This window comes from Olea europaea, chromosome 12, assembly GCF_002742605.1.
Source record: "Olea europaea var. sylvestris chromosome 12, O_europaea_v1, whole genome shotgun sequence".
Lineage (NCBI taxonomy): Eukaryota > Viridiplantae > Streptophyta > Magnoliopsida > Lamiales > Oleaceae > Olea > Olea europaea.
In genome coordinates, this window is record NC_036248.1 from 18,108,519 (window position 1) to 18,126,917 (window position 18,399).

Consider the following 18,399-nt stretch of genomic DNA (forward strand, 5'->3'; position numbering starts at 1 on the left):
TACTCCTCCCGAGACTACACAAAAGGTGCTATGAATGAAGCCAAAGCTGCAAGAAGGGAAGTAGAGACTATGAATGGTAGGTTCAACATGTACGCTGGGAGAATGGATGGCATACAGTGGCGTGTAAACGAAACTTGGGATCGTTTGGGAAGTATGGAAAGTAGTCTTCAAGCCATTCAGGCCGAGCAAGCACAGCAGTCCGAGTTGCTGAGACAACTCCTATCTCGCCTCCCACCTCCTCCTGAAGATGATGCTGCAGGTCCTAACTTCACACCACAACCACTGAAGTGATCAGGGGAGTTTTGTTAATCTCTTATTGCCAAGTTGTGTCCATGTTTTAAATTCTGCCATTTTAACTTTACATTTTACATTGAAGACAATGTATTGTATAAGTTTGGGGGATGGTAGCATAATTTCAAACAAATATTCGGCATGTAATTATTTTGCATATTCACAATTCATCGTTAATTTTGACAAGTTTTTGCATAATGCATGTTTGATGAGTGAGTCTTGATGAACTTTTGCATGCTTGTGTGGGTTTGGTAGCCTTGCCGGCTATGATGTGATGATTGGACTTGTATAAGCTAGAAACTGTGGATTTAGTACAGGATTTAATCTGCTAATACTTGTTGATGCATTACTTGACATTCTTTTACACGCTACTCATGCTTCACGTGTTAAGTTATTGATTGGAATTTTAGAATAAATTAGGAGAAACCTAGAATAACCCTCTATAACATTAACCCGTAATATCACTTTAAGATAGTTTGGAGATTATTGAGCTATTGTAGGGAAACATGGAGATAAGTGGGGGCTCCATGCATGAAATTATAATGTGTGGATTGCTTAAACTCGGAAGGTGAGAAATAGGTGAAAGCTTTAAGTAAGGATGGTTTTGGAAGTCAAATGTCTAGAAAAACAAAGAAGGGGCATAAAGTAAAAAGTGGAAAATTATCACTTCTCTCAAAAAGCCTTTATGACTCGAGTAAGTAAGTCTGTAAGTGTTTAAAATCTGATGCCTTAATGCCAACTGGTTTGGGAGTCATCGGTCTAAAGCTCGTTACAAGGGTCATATGGAAAGCAAGAAAAGGGAGAAATTGATAAAAAGTCATCTTATCGAGCCTTTATAACTCGAGTGAATAAGACTGCAAGGGTTTAAAACCTAGTGCTCTAAAACCAACTGGTTTGGGAATCATCGCCTAAAGCTCGTTACATAGGTTATTTAGAAAGTAAATGAGAAGATGACACAAAAAAAACCCTCGTTGGACATTTAATTGATAGAACTATAACCTCGATGCGAGGCAAGTAGCTTAGTTTAATCCTAAAGGTTGAAGCAATCAAAATAAGGAGAGTCTTTACTTGTTGATATGTGAACTTGTAATGGTAAAATATATCCAAACTAAGAGAGGGTAAGGATTATAATTGTTTAAACTCCTAACCTTAGAATACACCTCGGAGAAATAGTGTGAAAAGAATACATTTGGGGATTGTGTATCTCTCGAGTGACGTAAGGATAAATTTGACCACTTTGGGTCGGGAATAAACTAATCATAAGCCTGATATGTTGGCATGAGTTCACACACACACGTTGAGTATTGCATTTGATGAGCAAAGGTTGATTCAATTCTCGCACTCTTGATATTGTTTCTATTATTATTACTAAGTCCAATCTTGAGACACGACAAGCTATTAAGCCATGTTTGTTTAGCATTAAGTCACTACATTGTTTGAGGACAAACAATAGTTTAAGTTTGGGGAATTTGATAAATGTGTTTTTACACACTTATTTAACTCACAAACATGACTTAAACATGGACAAAGTAGTTGAATTGTGACTTAATCTCATTAAATTCATGCAATGTAGGTATTTCTATGGAAAAGATGGAATTCAGAAGAAAAGAGCCGAAAAAGGACCAAAACGGAACAAAGCGATAGTTCGAGGACCAAAGGAGCAAATATTGGAAAGCTGAGCTAAAGTGCAAAACGAGAATGAAAATATGCCAAGTATGAGATTGAGGAATTTACAAGACGATCGGAGGAAGAAAGAAGTAACATTGGACTGAATTGAAGAAAAGTGAAAGATGAAGGACTAAAATACAATTAATCAAAAGATGAGCCGAGCAAGTGATCAAGTAATTGATTGACCCAAACATCAATTAGGAGTCAATATTTGATGATGGAACAAAGGAAAGAAAGAAAAGAGATCAAGAAAAGAGAAAACAAAATTCAGGGACCAAAACAGCAAGGTTGTAAAGTTACAACCATGCGGCCGCACATAAGGATGCAGGGATTTTATTGAAGCAGATCATTTGAACTATGCGGTTGCATGGTCTAACACCATGCGGCCGCATGGCTTTAAAAATCTTAGAAAATTCTGAAGTTGCGTTTTTAATTGAAACTCTTTCGGGGCTCCGTGTGGACATAATATAAAAGCCAGAATTCATTAGAAATATGGTAGAACGTCCAGGGAGAAGAAAAATATAACTTTTGGAGGCAAGAAACTCGATCTTGAAGTCGATTCCATAAGAATTCAAGCGGGTTTTCAAGACTTTATTCAACATTTCAAGAAATTTTCATATGGGTGCTATTCTTTCTATTTATTAATTTCATTTTTTCTGTAATTATGAATATTTTAGGCTAGGTTTTCAATTCACTAGGTGATCGATGAACCATTGTTTGTTATTTTAATTCCATATTTCCTGAATTTAATATAAAGACTCGTTTGGATAATTTGATTGGTTTATATGCATTGATTTTCTTCCGCAATTAGTGGCCAATGATTGTGTGAGTGTTGATGACTTATTTCTTACATTCGAGAGAAGTGGAATAGGTTCAATAAGGTGTAAATTAACATAGGGTCCGATAGGGGATAGAGATATACCCCTATGCTTTATGCAATTCTTTAATTGTTCACAAAATCACATGCATTCTTGTATATTTGCATCATCCATAGAGATATAGGCTGGTGGTGTGTCGAAAGAATATGTCTAATATATATCGAAAGAATATATTGGATAGAATTAGGAACATTGAATTGGCAAATTTCCATCAGGTCATTAATTTTACGAAATTAGAGTTTTCATAACTTCAATTGGAGATTCGTGATCCTAGTGACTTTATTTTGATTCATTTCCATAAATTAGGTTTTGAATTTGCATAAATTCATTTACTTGAGTGTTTGAGTCGTTTAATTAGAGAAATTTCGAAATTAGGGTTTCTAATTGAGAAATTAGGTTTTTCAATAGAAATTAGGATTTTCAATAGAAATTAGGGTTTTTAATAGAAATTAGGGTTTTTAATTGATATTAGGGCTTTTTGTAGTTAGACCATATTTTCGCTCAATTAGATTCGGTTAAGGCTAGATTATATAGAATTGAACTACTCAATCTCTGAGGGACGATATTTGGACTTTTTAAAATTCACTTTATTACTTGTTACGATCCGTACACTTGCGGTAGTTTTAAATCGAAAGAATTATTTCTTGAACAGTGGGCGCGGGTCGGTTCGGTTCTCTTTAGAACTGAACTGAACCAAAATTTTTGGGTATCTAGTAAATGGAACCGTCGGATCCAAATATAATTATGGAACCGTTCGGGTTCGGTTCAGTTCGATTCGGTTCGGTTCTGTACTATAATTAAATTTTTTAACATTTATAATAACATTATATAAATACAACTAATGATATATTCAATGATTTTAGAATACCATAGATTAGTAGACTACCTTGTTCAAATGATCGCTATGGTCAAAGCTTCGGTCGACGGAGGTCGCAGCTTCGATCGGAGGTCACAGCATCGGCCGACGATTGTATAGGTTTTGAAATGTTGGCTAGGCTGTGAGAGTGAGTGCGAGAGTCGAGACAACGTTATGCACTTTAATGTAGGTGTTTAGAGTTATTTAGTGGATTGGATCTTGTTGGGCGTAGAAATGAAACAATAAAATGGGTAATGGGGCCAAAAATTAAAAAATTAGGAATGAAACAAATTATTGGGCCAAAAATTTGGATTTAGAAATTGTTAAATTGTTAATTTGTTTAGAAAAAATTAAAATTAAAATAATTTGATTTACTCAATATAAAAAAAATTAGAAAAATTCGATTCTTGGTCTAGAACCGAGAACCGAACCGTACCCGTCGATTCTCAATTCAGATACATGTTCGAGTATTTAATTTGACAAGGACCGTTGGGTTCGGTTCAGTTCGATTCGGGTTCGGGTTCGGTTCGGGAGATTTGCCCAGCCCTACATTTTACACTGTGCAAAATGGTGCAAAGTTTGGTATTACATTGGAGCAATTTTGCACCAAAAAATAGTGCAATTGTGCAATGGTTGGAGATGTCCTTAGCTCCTCATGACGATGCGTACGAGTAAAGTGCAAAGTGCACCTCTTAAGCACCCAATATTTCCTTTGCAAGCAGAGATTTGCTAGAAAAACATGGCCCTATTTGAGAAGAATTATGTGGAAATTACACTAGCACAGTTTACTATTCAAAAATCAGATAGTTTGTTTAATCAAAAATCAGGTGGCTATTCTATAATTTAATATTAATAACAATATATTATAAAATTAAATTATACACCACCCTCTAATCTACCCAAAATCAGATTTAATTCAAATTTCGTCTCTCTCTAACTTATCATCTCTCTTCCTTCTTTCTATTAATATCTCTCTCTACTTTCTATCTCTATCATCTTGGCTCTACGATCACTCCTTCTACCATTTCTCCTCTACTCTCTTTGTAAGCAGGAAGTGAAAATCAATTTCTAAGATGCCCCTTTTCCAATTTTTCGATTAGGGTTCAGATCGCTGCTGTAGCGTTTTTGTAGTGGTTTTGCACCAGTTTATGTAGTAGTTTTTGGTAATATTTGTGGTGGTTTGCAGCGATTTTGAGGTGATTTTTTTAGATAATTTTGTGGGGGGTTTTTGAGGTAATTTGTGGTGATTTTGTGGTGGTTATTTTTTGAGGTGGTGGTGCTTGTAGTGGTGCTGGTTGTATATTCAAAGAGTGGATGTCAAGTGCTGTGTTGATATTTATTGACGGTGCATGTAATGATGATAGGTCACAAGTCAAATGTACCAGGTCACACGTTATTGTGTATTGGTCACATAAATATTCACAAGTCACAGATCATATTTGTATGCACAAGTCATGCTCCACAGGTTTCTAGGTCATATTGTATAGGTCATAGATCAATGATCACCATGTGTTGGCCACAAATAAATTTTCAAAAGTCATGAGTCACTATGAGCAGGTTATAGATCAATTAAAAATTAGTCACATATAAATGTCCATAGGTCGCAGATCAATGTCAACATGTCACAGATAATAAAAAAAAAAAATGGTTATAAACAATGATCATAAGGTCACAAGTCATAGTCAAAGTGCATTGGTCACAAATAACAAATTCAAGAGATCCACTCACACGACATTGATATCTCTGATCACAATTCTCCGAATTGGTCATGGATCCAATTTACCGGATTTCGATGGTGAGAATTGAAATTATTTGTCTGGTACTTTGTACATTTCACTAGGTGTTGTTTTTTAATTTCTAATTTAAAAAAAATAGATTTAAATTACACCAACACTACTCAATCGCTGTGAATGCTCATTCAATGTTATTCAACAGTTGTTATGTTATTTCCTCTATCTCTACTTCTAAGCCGATGATGCACAGTTTCCGATGTCCATAAAATCTACATCAATTCGTTGTTGAAACAGTCATCGACAATCTATAGATTTTATGGATGTTGTAATTGTGAGGGTATAATTGTGAGGGTAGATGTCGACGGACCGGTACGAGGGAGTGGGGTGAGGTGGGAATGGAGGTTTGGTGGAGCAAATAGATTAATTTAATTTAATAATAATTTTATTTAAAATTAAAAATATTGAATTAACACCTGACTTTTGAAATTTTAAACTTAGTCTCTAGAAATTGAATTGGTTCATACTTAATAACTTATATATGAATTTTTCCCAAGAATTATTCTTGCAAGTGACGATCCTAAGACCCAATGACAAGTGGCCAGTCATGAATTAGATATAGGCTAGCCATTAGGGTCGTAGGGTAGGCGATCAAGTCTGCCTTCCAAGCCCATTAAATTTGGTTAATGCTTATGGTACAGAAAAAAATTCTAGAATTCCTACAGATGTGTATGAGATGGGATGAATTAAATTATTGCAAAAAATAACCCACTCACCCTGCATGTGTGTATTCTGTAAGAGTTCTGTACAATAATTTCTGTACGAATAGCATTGTTCATTAAATTTTGAAGGAAAAGTTCTATGTATCAATCCATTAGACCTTTATTTATTTATTATTATTTTTTGGGAGGGGGGGTTGTTTCCCTATTGACTCAATCCCTGCTAGCTGTGATGTAGGTGGATTAATGGATAAAGCTTTGTGCAGGGGCGGACCTGGGCCTTGGTTTCCTATAAGGTCAATTGACCCCAGTTTCTGCCCTTTTTTTGTTGGTTTTTATTTTTTTTTAGAATGTCAAAGTTTGAAACCTACAATATAAATATAATATGCAACCGATAGTTAGAAACTCAATTTTGTACCTTTGTCTCTCTCTCCCAATCGGTCAACGACGAACTGTCATTACAATTTGAAGTTTACCCACCGTTTGAAAGTTTAATTGTAACCTCCTATCCGAAAGAGGTTGAGTCCGCCCCGGCTTTGTGTACATAAGGGTGTCCATACACCCAAATGCCCCCACACTCATGTGAGTGTATAGACGTCGTTATGTACATAAAATTATGTACACCAAACACAATCCATGGATTAATAGTATCAAATTACTAACCTAAGAGAAACTTCAACCACAACACCAAATCAACATTTTTCACTACTTTGCACCAAATATTTGGTGTAATGCCACTCCAACCCAACACCAAATTTATCACCATTTTGACCAATTTGATAAAAGTCCCTTTTGCCATCTTTTCATTTATTACCAAATGATATCAAGGATGTATGTGTCACTTTACATTTTACATAAATTTTAGTTCTTAATTAATTAATTATCATTTGTATTAAACTTTAATCGTGTAATCAATAATAATCATGAATGAATTAAAATAATAATATTTAAAAAGTTTTAAAATGCATCATGATTATTTAAAATTAAAACGAATCCATAACAGCAGCCACATACATGACGTACTCAACTATACATAAAATGGAGCATTTTTGTGGGATGAATATATGAATTTCGATAATTAAATTATGACACTACGTCGACTTTATCATATCATAGTTTCGGGATTCGAAATGTATTACGTTATTTTTAATGATTTAAGATTTTCGTAGTTGTGGTACTTTTAGTAATTGTACTACATTTTTAAAATTTATTAAATAATTTAATATTTTCATAAACGAAACGTAATTATGTATGTAGTAATTTATGTAGTAGTAAATCGGGATTCGATATGTATTACGTTATTTTTTAATGATTTAAGATTTTCTTAGTTGTGGTATTTTTATTAAGGGAAAATTGTAGCGGAGGTCCCAACCATTTCATTTTGTTGCAGAGTATACCTTAACCTTTCATTTTTGTGGCCGCAATCCCAAACCTTTCACTTTAACAGCAACTGGAGTCCAAATGACAGACTCCGTCCAGAATGCCATTAGTCAACACCGAAATTGAAATTTTGACTCAAATTGGCAAAGTAAGTACGGGGTAAAATGGCAAATAAACATTTTTCTAAAATAAAACAATTCAAATAATTATATAAAAATTTGCAAAACACCAAGTACTTATTCTTCTCCAAACATCTCACTCTCCATCCCCAAAATAAAAAAAAAAAACAAAAACCAAACCAAATCACTCCGACCACTGCAAACCCATTGTCGTCATTACAGTACCACCCGTTCGTCATCGCCACTGCCACACCGCACAACATCGTACTGCACCAAGAACCCAATGCCAAATGAAATTAAGAATGGTATCAAAGCCAGAAAAAGGGTGTTCATTGGAAGATCTGCCTTCAATCCAAAATAATAGGGGTAAATCGATCATATCGAAGAAAAAGCTAACTTGCCTTGCCCTCGTTTCCATTAGTTCTCCTAAAGGTGGTGCTGTTGACAAGCAGCTTCTCATCAACTTCGAGAAAAAAATTTAAGACCCAAAATAGAGATGGTGGAATTGAATTACAAAAATCACTGAGTTTTGGTGGGAAAAATTGAGCAAAAATTAATTGCTCTCTAGTAGGCATATAGTTAAGACATACCAAAAATTAATTTTGTAGGTGGTTGCATTTATGGTGGCTGCAGTGGGTGGTGCGGCGTCGTGTGTATTAGGGATGGTGGTCGATGGTGACTGGTTTTGGGTTGGGATGGGATAGGGGGATGTTTAGAGAATATGTTCTTTTTGATGTTTGAAGAAGATGATGTTTGGTGAAGATATTATAGAAAATGTTCATTTACCATTTTAACCTTCACTTAATTTGACAATTTGAATCAAAATTCCAGTTTCGGTGTTGACTAACAACATTCTGGGCGGAATCTGTCATTTGAACTCCAGTTGCCATTAAAGCGAAAGGTTTGGGACTGAGACCACAAAAATGAAAGGTTAAGGTACACTCTGCAACAAAATGAAAGGTTTGGGACCTTCACTGCAATTTTCCCTTTTATTAATTATACTACATTTTTAAAATTTATTAAATCATTTAATATTTTCATAAACGAAACGTAATTATGTATGTAGTAATAAATTAATTAAATAAATAAATAATTTTTCAACTATATAAATTGCTAAGAATAAAAAAAAAAATGAAGTAAATGATTAAACAATGTTTATTTAGTACAACTTTTGGTGTAATGGATTAGAGATCATTTTTAGTTTGATGCAAGATTTTGTGCAAAATTGTGTAAATTTTGGTGCAGAGTTGCAAATGGTTTTTCCTGTACCAAAATTTACACTATTTTCCACCAATACTAAACTAAAAATTATTTACAACCCATTATGCTAAAAATTACACCAAATGAATAGTGTTTAATTATTTTTTAATTTTTTTATTCTTAACAATTTATATATCTAAAAAATTATTTATTTATTTAGTTTACTACTACATAAATTACTACATTTCATTTACGAAAATATTAAAATCTTTAATAAGTTTTAAAATGTAGTAAAATTAATAATCATTTTGAATCCCGATATTAAAATCTTTAATAAATTTTAATATTAAAATTAATAATCTAAGAAAATATTAGATCAAGTTATTGAAAAACAACGTAGTGCATTTAGAATCCCAATATTATGATACGACAAGTTGACCTAGTGTCGTAAATAATCATATTTGTTGCATTTTAAAACTTTTTGAGTACTTTTATTGTTGATTACAGAATTAAAGTTTATTACAAAAATAAGAATTAAATTTTATGTATAATATAAAATGACACGTGTGCCCTTGATATCATTTGATGCTAAATGAAAGGACACATTTTGCACGTATTTTGTTTCAAGTAAAGTTTTACTCCATTTTTATCCTTTCTTAACCATTAAATTTTGAAGTCCATAAAATGCTTCCAAAAATGCTCCTCATACAGGTCAAAAAACAGGGACTGCCACCTCAGTCCTTGATTTCAATTGAAACCCTGTTTTTAGGCCGGTCTCATATTTCAAGTGTATGATTCACTAAAAAAAGATAGATGAATTGATTGAAGTGCTTGAAAAAAAAAAAAAAACAGTGCGGCTGATTGAAGTTGAAAAAAGGGCTGAAGGTTGCTTGTGCAGGGCAACTTTTCAGAGAATCTTAATGGGTAGAATTTACCATTCAAAGATTTTCAGATCAACTCCGTTTGAAAGAACGCTGCTTAATTAGTACAGATAGCACATACCTCTCACAACGTTTCACAAAAAAGCTAGACGAAAATACACAATTACATTGACAACACAAGATAGTTCGAAACAAATCATTTTTTGAAGTGTTTGAAATTGTACTCAATCCACTCAAACTTCTCGTCAGCGTCTTCAAACACCGGTAACACCTCTCTATTCCGCTTATGCGATAAGAACATAAGCGCGAAATAGTACAACTCAGTTTTCTTTACCAGGCTTCCCGTCGCCAACAATTCTTTCAAACATGTTTTGGCATCCGTTCCATTTGCACTTACGATATTGCTCAATTTTGCCTCAATCTTCTCCCCAACACTAGCAACGCGATCAACTAAATAAGACAATTCTCTTGCGGAATTTTTCTTCTTCTTCTTGTATTTATTCTTCATGACAGAACTACGTTTGTTGCCGCTGCGAGGAGCAGATACATCCATGCTCGACGTGCCCTTCTCCTCCATCGGCTCGTCACTTGAGTCACTACTTTCCGCGTCGATGGGGATCTCATCCTGATGGTCTTTGGAGGAAGTATTGTCGAACATCCTTCTGCAGAGTTGCGCCGGGGTAACTGCATACTTAAAAGGGTCATAAGATTCACCAAACAATACTGCGTATTGAATATATATCTCCCTGCAATCTTTGTCCTTGAAGTCTTTGTAAAAGGGGTTCTCCTGCAACATTTCACGCACGCAAAAAGCAGATATGATAGTGGGATTTAAAATTTATATTTCATAATATTTAATCGTAGATTAAATTATAATCGAATGAGCGTCTGATGCATCCCAAATGAAAAATTGCCAAAATTTAGCAAGCTCTTCATGTAATGTGAATAAAAATAGCAGCAGTATATACCAACCATTCTGGAAAACACAAATATTACAGCAAGTGCATATCATTTCCATACAGCATAATTTAGAACAATTATTATTCACTTAACAGAGTTTGCAATTTCATCACAACAGAATCACCGATAGTAAGAGTTGGGACCAATCTAAACTAAAATTCCAATGCACTAAAAACATCAGTTTCCTAAGCCAAATGATGTCATTTTGATTACGGTTGTATCACAAATTAAATTTAAAAAACCTGCCTAGAACTGCAAATAAACATACGTTTTCTGTAGTCAAATTATCTACGGTCGTTGCTGCCAAGTGAAAACAGAGTGTGATTGGCAATTAAAACGTCAACTAAGCCGTTTAATTCAAGTTACTGGATTCATGAACAATCGTCTTCACCATGGGAAGCATACAAAGTTTTAAGGGATCCGGAGAGACTGAGTCATTACCTTGATTTTTCGACTCCACCGATTCTCCTTCGCAACAATTAAATTAGTAGTTGGGTTGTACTTAAACCCGAAGCATCGAATCAACTCATGAAATCGTTTATGTTCACGCCTCATTGAATCCCAGTGGTTTTTCGGTTGAGTTTTGTTCCAATTCTTGCCGGCTGTCGAGTTGAACAAGAAAATGAGTCTCCCACCCGTGTTTGGTAAAACGCTTCCCTTGACGGTGACCTTCAGCAATAACCGTTTCACACGCTACTATAAAAATTGTATGCTCCCTGTCGCTCCATTTGGCATTTTTCCGGCCGGTGGGTTTGTTCGGGACTTGAGGTGAATTGGCAGTGGAGCAGTGCGGATGGTTACCGATCTGCAAACAAATGAAAGCATCGTTACAATGTTGAATGCTTGTACTCTCGAGTCAAGTACAAAGGGTGTGCCACAACCAAGCACAAAATAGAAGTTGAGTTTTAGGGCAACTCCAACCATGACACCATTGCATCATTTTGCACCATTTTTTGGTGCAAAATTGTTCCAAACCAACATCAAACTTTGCACCATTTTGGTGCAAAATGGTGTAAGCGTAAAATGTCCCTTTTGCCCTTATTTAAACATTTTTCAAATAAATTTGTTGAGAATATTTATGTCATTTATGCTATATATTTTTTAATATAATAAATTATTATTTTTATTAATATTAATATTAATATTATTTGTATTTAAAATAAATTTTAAATGTAAGACATAATAATTAATAAATTAATTAAAAGACGAAAACAATTTAAAATACATCAAACACGATTATTTATTAAAGTTAACACGAAATATATTAAATAGCGACATATATACGATAATCTAATTTTATTTTCAAAACAATGATACATAAGGATACATACATACCCTTGCTCGTCATAAATAAATCAAGGATAAAGAAACTCACATTGCACTTCAAAATGCATTAATCGATCATTTGTAGGATGAACATATGAATTCTGAAAATTAAATTGCAAAAATTTAGCAATTTCGTAATATCGTCTATCCAAATTCGAAATGCATTGTACTATTTTCTGACGGCATGATTTCATATTTTCGTTGTTATAGTATTTTTATTAATTATTCTATATTTTTTATATTTATTAATTAATTTAATCTTTTCTGTAATTTAACATAATTATTTATTTAGTAATTTATGTATTTATAAAATAATTAAATAAATAACATTTCAAATAAGTAAATTATAAAGAATAAAAAAAGTGAGGAAAATGATTAAATACTGTTCATTTGGTGTAATTTTTGGTGTAATGGTTGGAGATGAATTTTAGTTTGGTGCAAGATTTAGTACAAAATTTGGTATAAAATGGTGCAAAATTTGTTGTATGGTTGGAGATGGCCTTAAGGGCAACAACCTTGAAAATTAAACAGTCGAGAAATATGCGCAAACGTACCGGATTATGATATGTATCCATGGTGTCAAATAGCGAAAGAGTAGTCGAATTCGATTTGCAAAGGGTTCAGCCGTTGGACTCTGTGTTTGGAATTGACGCCGTGCTCTTTATAATCTGGAAGGGAGAAAGGTGGTGTTTTGAGTTTACCTTTTGAGGCAGTAACGAGAGAAGGGCAGTATAGGGAATTCTCATGAAAGAACATTTTTTATCTACAGTAAGTTTCAGGGTGTCATGTCAGATATAATGCAATAAATAATTGAAGTTTAATAGTGCTTTATACCATATTAATCAACTAAGCAACCATTATTTATGAAAATAGAGTTTTGTATATTAATTTTTAGCCCCTATTTGATAACTATTATTTTTCAATATTTTTTATATAATTATTTTTAATCGTTCATGCAAAAAAGATATTTTACAAGTAAATCTATTTTTTTAACTATACATTCTTTTAAAAATCACTATTTAAAATAATATTTTTTCAAATAATGGCTATCACAAGGCATAAAGTGTTCTCAATTTTCTGACATAGGGTTTGTTCAACAGTGATTATGAGAATTGATTTTTTGATTGTTAGAGAGAGAAAAGTGAATCTCACCTATCCATGAAAAAGTGAAAAATCACGGCTGAAATAGTGAAATAACAATCAAAAAGTTAATTTTTTAGATGAACAATTGCTATCAAACGGGGTACAATCTATTTCTCCACTCTCCTATTTTTAAACATGATAAATGACTTTATTCTCTCAGAGCCTGTTTGGGAGTGATTTTGATAATTGATTTTTTGATCGTTAGAAGAAAATTAGAGTCCACTTGAAAGAAAAAAAAAAGTCAAATATGACGTCTGAAATAATAAAATAACAGTCAAAAAATCACTCCCAAACATGCTGTCAATTTATTGAACTATTTTACATGAATGAATTAAATGATACCTGCCTACCTGACATACTTTACTTTTACCTCAATTGCAGCATTTGAGGATAAAGATATTTGTACAAAATTTTGTTGACAAAATAGTGTACTCACTCTCACAAAATTAGCGGATCCATGTGAATTTAAAAAATGTCAGCTTATGATTCCCACTCTCCTTGTGAGTAATGAGTAAAGAAGTTTGTAAAAAAAATTGATACATGTAGCATGATCCTTTAAAAAATGCATTTCCTTTCCTGCCCTCAAAAAAATGTATTTATTTTTTTCTTGGCATTGTGCAAAACGTTGGCGGTAGTTTTGGAATTTTACAAATTTGAATTCAAAAAGGGTAAATTGCTCCACAATCCACATGATGCCAGGGTAGTTGATAAGACTGCGCGTAATTGGACAGAGGCGGGTTAAATCCACTGATGGTTATCGAACTTTATGTCCTTGTTCAGAGTCTCATTTTTACGAAAAATAATACATTTTTAAATAATATTTTAATCACATATTCTTGAATAAAATAATATTACATACAAATCGATTTTTATTTTTTATTTTTTCATCACATATTTTTCATCAATACACTATTTAAAAATACGATTCAAACAAGCCCCATAGTTAACGTGACCATGATAGCTTAGGCCCCCTTTTGAGCCCTATCATTTCCTTATTAAAATGAAAAATATGACATTTATTCATTACATTAAGTCATTATATTTGACTTTTTATTTTTTGTGTGGGATTATAACGATTATATTTTTCATTTTAATTTTTACAATAATGTGACTTAAATGGGGCCTTAATTTGATTTTATTTAATCATGGTTACCCAATTTTACACTTCGAGGTGTACAGTAGGGATTTTAAGTCAGTTAAAATCAATTTTCTGATCTTTATTTCACTACTTCAACCGTTATTTTTTAATTCTTCTCTCACAGGCAGTACCAACTTTTATCTCTAACGGTTAAAAAATCAATTTTCAAAATCTCTACCAAACACCCTCTTAGTGTCACCATGATTATCCAATTTTATTTTATTTCATCATGACGTCCAATTTTACACTTAGCCCCATTTGGCCCTCATTTTCGTTCTCATTCTTTTTCTCTCTTATTTTTAACCACACAATCTTCCATAAAATACTATTACACGCAAATAAAAAAAATTCATTCTTTTTCAATCACACATTTTTCAAAAAAAAAAAAAACATTATTCCAACCATTAAAATTTTGATAGAATGGGGGCTTAGTGTCTCCATGACTACCCTATTTTATTTTATTTCACTATGATCGCCCAATTTCATATAATGTTTCACAATTGCCACTTAATTTCTTTTCACATTTTTCACTGATTTTAAAAAAAGGTAAATGGGTAACTTACATTTTTGGTAGTCATTTTTTTCAAAATGCATTTTTCTTTCTCTTCTTTTCAATCACACATTCTTTATTAAAATAATATTACACGTAAATAAAAAAAATTTCTTATTTTTCAACCACACATTTCACATCAATTTACTATTCTAAAATACATTTTTACATAAAAATGTTTATCAAACACCCAATATATATATATATATATATATAATAAGTTTTTATTTTAAAAATAAACGAAATTATATATAAGTGAAAAATGTGAAAAGAAGTTAAGTGGCCATCATGAAACGTTATATAAAATTGAGTGGTCCTGGTGATGACCATGTTGACATTAAATATAAAGTTGAATGATCATGGTAAAACAAAATCAAATTGGGTGGCCATGATAACATTAAGTATAAAGTTGAAAGGGAATTGATGAACACTGTCACCATAGAAAAATTGTTTTCCAACAAAAAAAAATGTTAGGTAATGCTCATACAGGAGAAAGGTGCTAAGGTCGTAGCAATGAGGGATATGTCTTAGCCATTTTTTGAAAGGTTGGGAATGGCGTCGCAGCCACAATTACACTGCTATGTTTAATTTACTTATGCCTCGTTTGATTGCACGAAATTTTCCATGGAACTTAGAATTCGAATTTCAACTTCCACTTTTAGCCTGTTTAATTGACAAAATTTCTCAGGGAATTGATTTTCCATGAATTTCTAGGTACAACACCTTAAAGCGTGATTTTTCACCTTTTATTTTCCTAAAAGGTAGGTGATTTTTGGTTTTCCACCTTTTTTTTTTTGCTTTTTTTTTTAATTGTTGGCAATGAGAACAAATTATAGGAACAATTGTAAAAGAGAATATCCCTGAAATTGACAATTTTCATGTAAAACAAACCAAAACAAAATATAGATGATTTTTTAATCTTTTTTTTTCCTTTTTTTTTTTTTGGTTGGCAATGGAAACAAATTTTAGGAATAATAGTAGAAGTTGATATCTCTTAAATTGACAATTTTCATGTAAAATAAAGTCAAACGAACACCAAAAAAGCACTTTTACTTCAACATTTTCCACGTGGAAAATTATATTAATCAAAAACAATAATTTACAATTCTTAGGAAAATAATTTCTAGATAATTCAATTCCCTGAAATTCATTTTCTTTCCACCCAAATTCTATTTTCGCAATCAAACAGACCCTTATTGAATTTGAACCGGATCCTACGATCGAATTCCATCGTGGAAAATTGGGATGCTACTATTACATAACAATAGATAAAAAAAAAAAAAAAGAGGTTAAACCCTGACCTTAAGGGTCCCCCACTACTCCTGCCCTGGAGTATCGTGAGGGAGGTAAATCGCAGGTTATGCCTCCAAGGGTGTAGGGTGGAAAGCTGCTTGTACACTTGCACTTACCCAAGAGCCAAATCCATATTTCAGGATTCGAACCCTTGATGCAGCAGCCTCAAGTAAAGCTGGATTTCTCCACCCTCCCCTTTTACAACTTGAAGATGTGTCCTGGGGGCTACATAACAATAGATAATATTGATAGTTGGTGGATCTAAGTTACCAAATGTAATCCTTTTAAGATTATTCAAAATCATTCCAAATAATAAAATCTCAATAATCAGATTGACTATTCCATGGCATGGAATGATGTGGCAACGATGGGGAGATCCTCTCTCCCACTCTCTAAACAATTCCTTTACTCCTGCAAACATATTACCAAAGAAAGTCCAAAACAAGGGTTATCCAAATGAGCCTTTAGATCAAGGCCTCCTATCAATAAATATTTGAGGGGTCACAAAGCAAACATCCCACCTCAGAAAGCATGGATTACACATCTGAATACAATTGATTAAGAATAAAGCTATTTGTAAAATTGTTGTTGACAATTGTGATTGAAACCTTTGATGTTGTCAAAATTTGAACCATTGATATAAAAAACAGTTCTTAAATGTTAATCAAGATCGTAAAAAAAATATTGTACAAATAGCATAATTGATTAATTAAACTTCAAAATACTCACCCCCTACCTGGGGACATGTCAAGATAGCAAAACCCCACATCATTTGATGACACAAAAATGACTCATGTAGCTAAAAGTTAAGATCCAACTACATTTTCTCCTCTATATAAAGGGTAAAGAAGCATTGTTTTATCACAGAAAGCTTCTTGCATCTGACTGATATTAAGTTTTAGTGTCATTGAACATTCTGAAGCATTCATTTCATTGCTTACGACCAAAGAAAGGAGGTACAGATGGAACTACAACACGGAAAATCGACATTTATGAAGAAACTACACCCAAAATATGCTACTGGAATTCCATCCAACTCAGGAGTATACTCCATGGACAGACCTGCAAAAGGACTGTTACTTGATCCGGCTAGCCAATACAGTGTTACACCTTCTCCTTCCCATGAATATTTCAAAATCAGAAAGAGTAAGTGTATATTCTGTCTTTACAACACACCAAGAATTCCAAGTTTTAATAATCATGACCTCACTGGATTTTCTTGGAAATGCAGGCAGAGCAAATTCAGTAATCCTTAGGATGAATAAATTTGGAGAATGGATGGACAATTTTGCTCAAGGAATCCGAGAGCATGGTAAAGTCTTAACCTGGCTTATTTGTATAGAACGATAGAAGTTGTTATTAGACCAATGGAGCATGCTCGACAAAATGAAGCTGGACAAAATTAAGGATGAGATTTATTTGTTACCATAGATGGTCCTGGTGAATCCAGATTATCAAACATGTCATCAATGTTTCTTGAAACAAATTTTCGAGAATAAATGCAATGCACTGTGGGATGATCTTTTAGGCCTAATGTTCTACTTTGTTTATATCCCTGCAGTGAAATTAGGACCCAAATTAACAGAAACTTTGAAAGGGAAGTTGAGGCTGGGGGCGAGAATCCTTCAAGTAGGCGGCCTGGAAAAAGTTTTCAAGCAGAACTTCAGTGTTAGCAATGGCGAAAAGCTGTTAAAGGCTTCTCAATGCTATTTATCGACCACAGCTGGGCCGATAGCAGGCCTCCTATTTATTTCCACTGATAAAGTTGCCTTCTGCAGTGAGAGATCAATTAAACTCTCTTCTCCAACTGGAAAACAGCTTAAAATACATTACAAGGTAAATATATGACTATTTCAATTGTTTTGAATCATAAATTTATATCTCATCTTCTCTTCGAAAATGAAAATCTAAACTGTTCTCTGAATCTCTCAGGTCACAATCCCACTAGGTAAAATAAAGAGAGCCAATGAAAGCGAAAATGCGAAAAAACCAAGGCAAAAGTATGTGCAGATAGTTACCGAGGATAGGTTCGAGTTCTGGTTCATGGGATTTTTAAATCATCAAAAGGCTTTCAAGAATCTGCAGCAGGCAACCTCTCAAACTCCATCGACAGCAGCTATTGATGCATTGATGATCTCCCTATAGAAACTAGACACTCACAACACATATTCTGTAATAACTATGAACTGTGCAAGGATAAATTAGAACTATTGTAGAATAGATTGTAAATACTTTGCAAATTAGAACTATTGTAGGATTATAGTAAA

General features: G+C 33.3%; 2 protein-coding genes across 2 annotated transcripts; one reads left to right on the forward strand and one right to left on the reverse strand.

Annotated features, from left to right (window-relative positions):
* Positions 1-9,813: 9,813 nt before the first annotated feature.
* Positions 9,814-11,489, reverse strand: LOC111407003. The gene is made up of 2 exons (XM_023036344.1): positions 11,124-11,489; positions 9,814-10,509 (listed from the first exon to the last, which is right to left on the reverse strand). The coding sequence occupies exons 1-2, from the start codon at positions 11,235-11,237 to the stop codon at positions 9,919-9,921; spliced, it is 705 nt and encodes a 234-aa protein (XP_022892112.1). The 5' UTR covers positions 11,238-11,489; the 3' UTR covers positions 9,814-9,918.
* A 5,506-nt stretch (positions 11,490-16,995) lies between these two features.
* Positions 16,996-18,399, forward strand: LOC111407004 (putative GEM-like protein 8). Its single transcript, XM_023036345.1, has 4 exons — positions 16,996-17,278; positions 17,364-17,444; positions 17,694-17,968; positions 18,065-18,399. Exons 1-4 carry the CDS (start codon positions 17,095-17,097, stop codon positions 18,275-18,277), a joined length of 753 nt encoding a protein of 250 aa, XP_022892113.1. The 5' UTR covers positions 16,996-17,094; the 3' UTR covers positions 18,278-18,399.

Bases quoted from the DNA above. Each gene is read 5' to 3' on its own strand.
- LOC111407003 (XM_023036344.1), bottom strand. From the start codon at position 11,237: ATGAGGCGTGAACATAAACGATTTCATGAGTTGATTCGATGCTTCGGG. The intron at 10,510-11,123 runs GTAATGACTCAG...GAAATGTTGCAG, and splicing joins GGTGGAGTCGAAAAATCAAG to GAGAACCCCTTTTACAAAGA.
- LOC111407004 (XM_023036345.1), top strand. From the start codon at position 17,095: ATGGAACTACAACACGGAAAATCGACATTTATGAAGAAACTACACCCA. The intron at 17,279-17,363 runs GTAAGTGTATAT...TTGGAAATGCAG, and splicing joins ATATTTCAAAATCAGAAAGA to GCAGAGCAAATTCAGTAATC. The intron at 17,969-18,064 runs GTAAATATATGA...TGAATCTCTCAG, and splicing joins AGCTTAAAATACATTACAAG to GTCACAATCCCACTAGGTAA.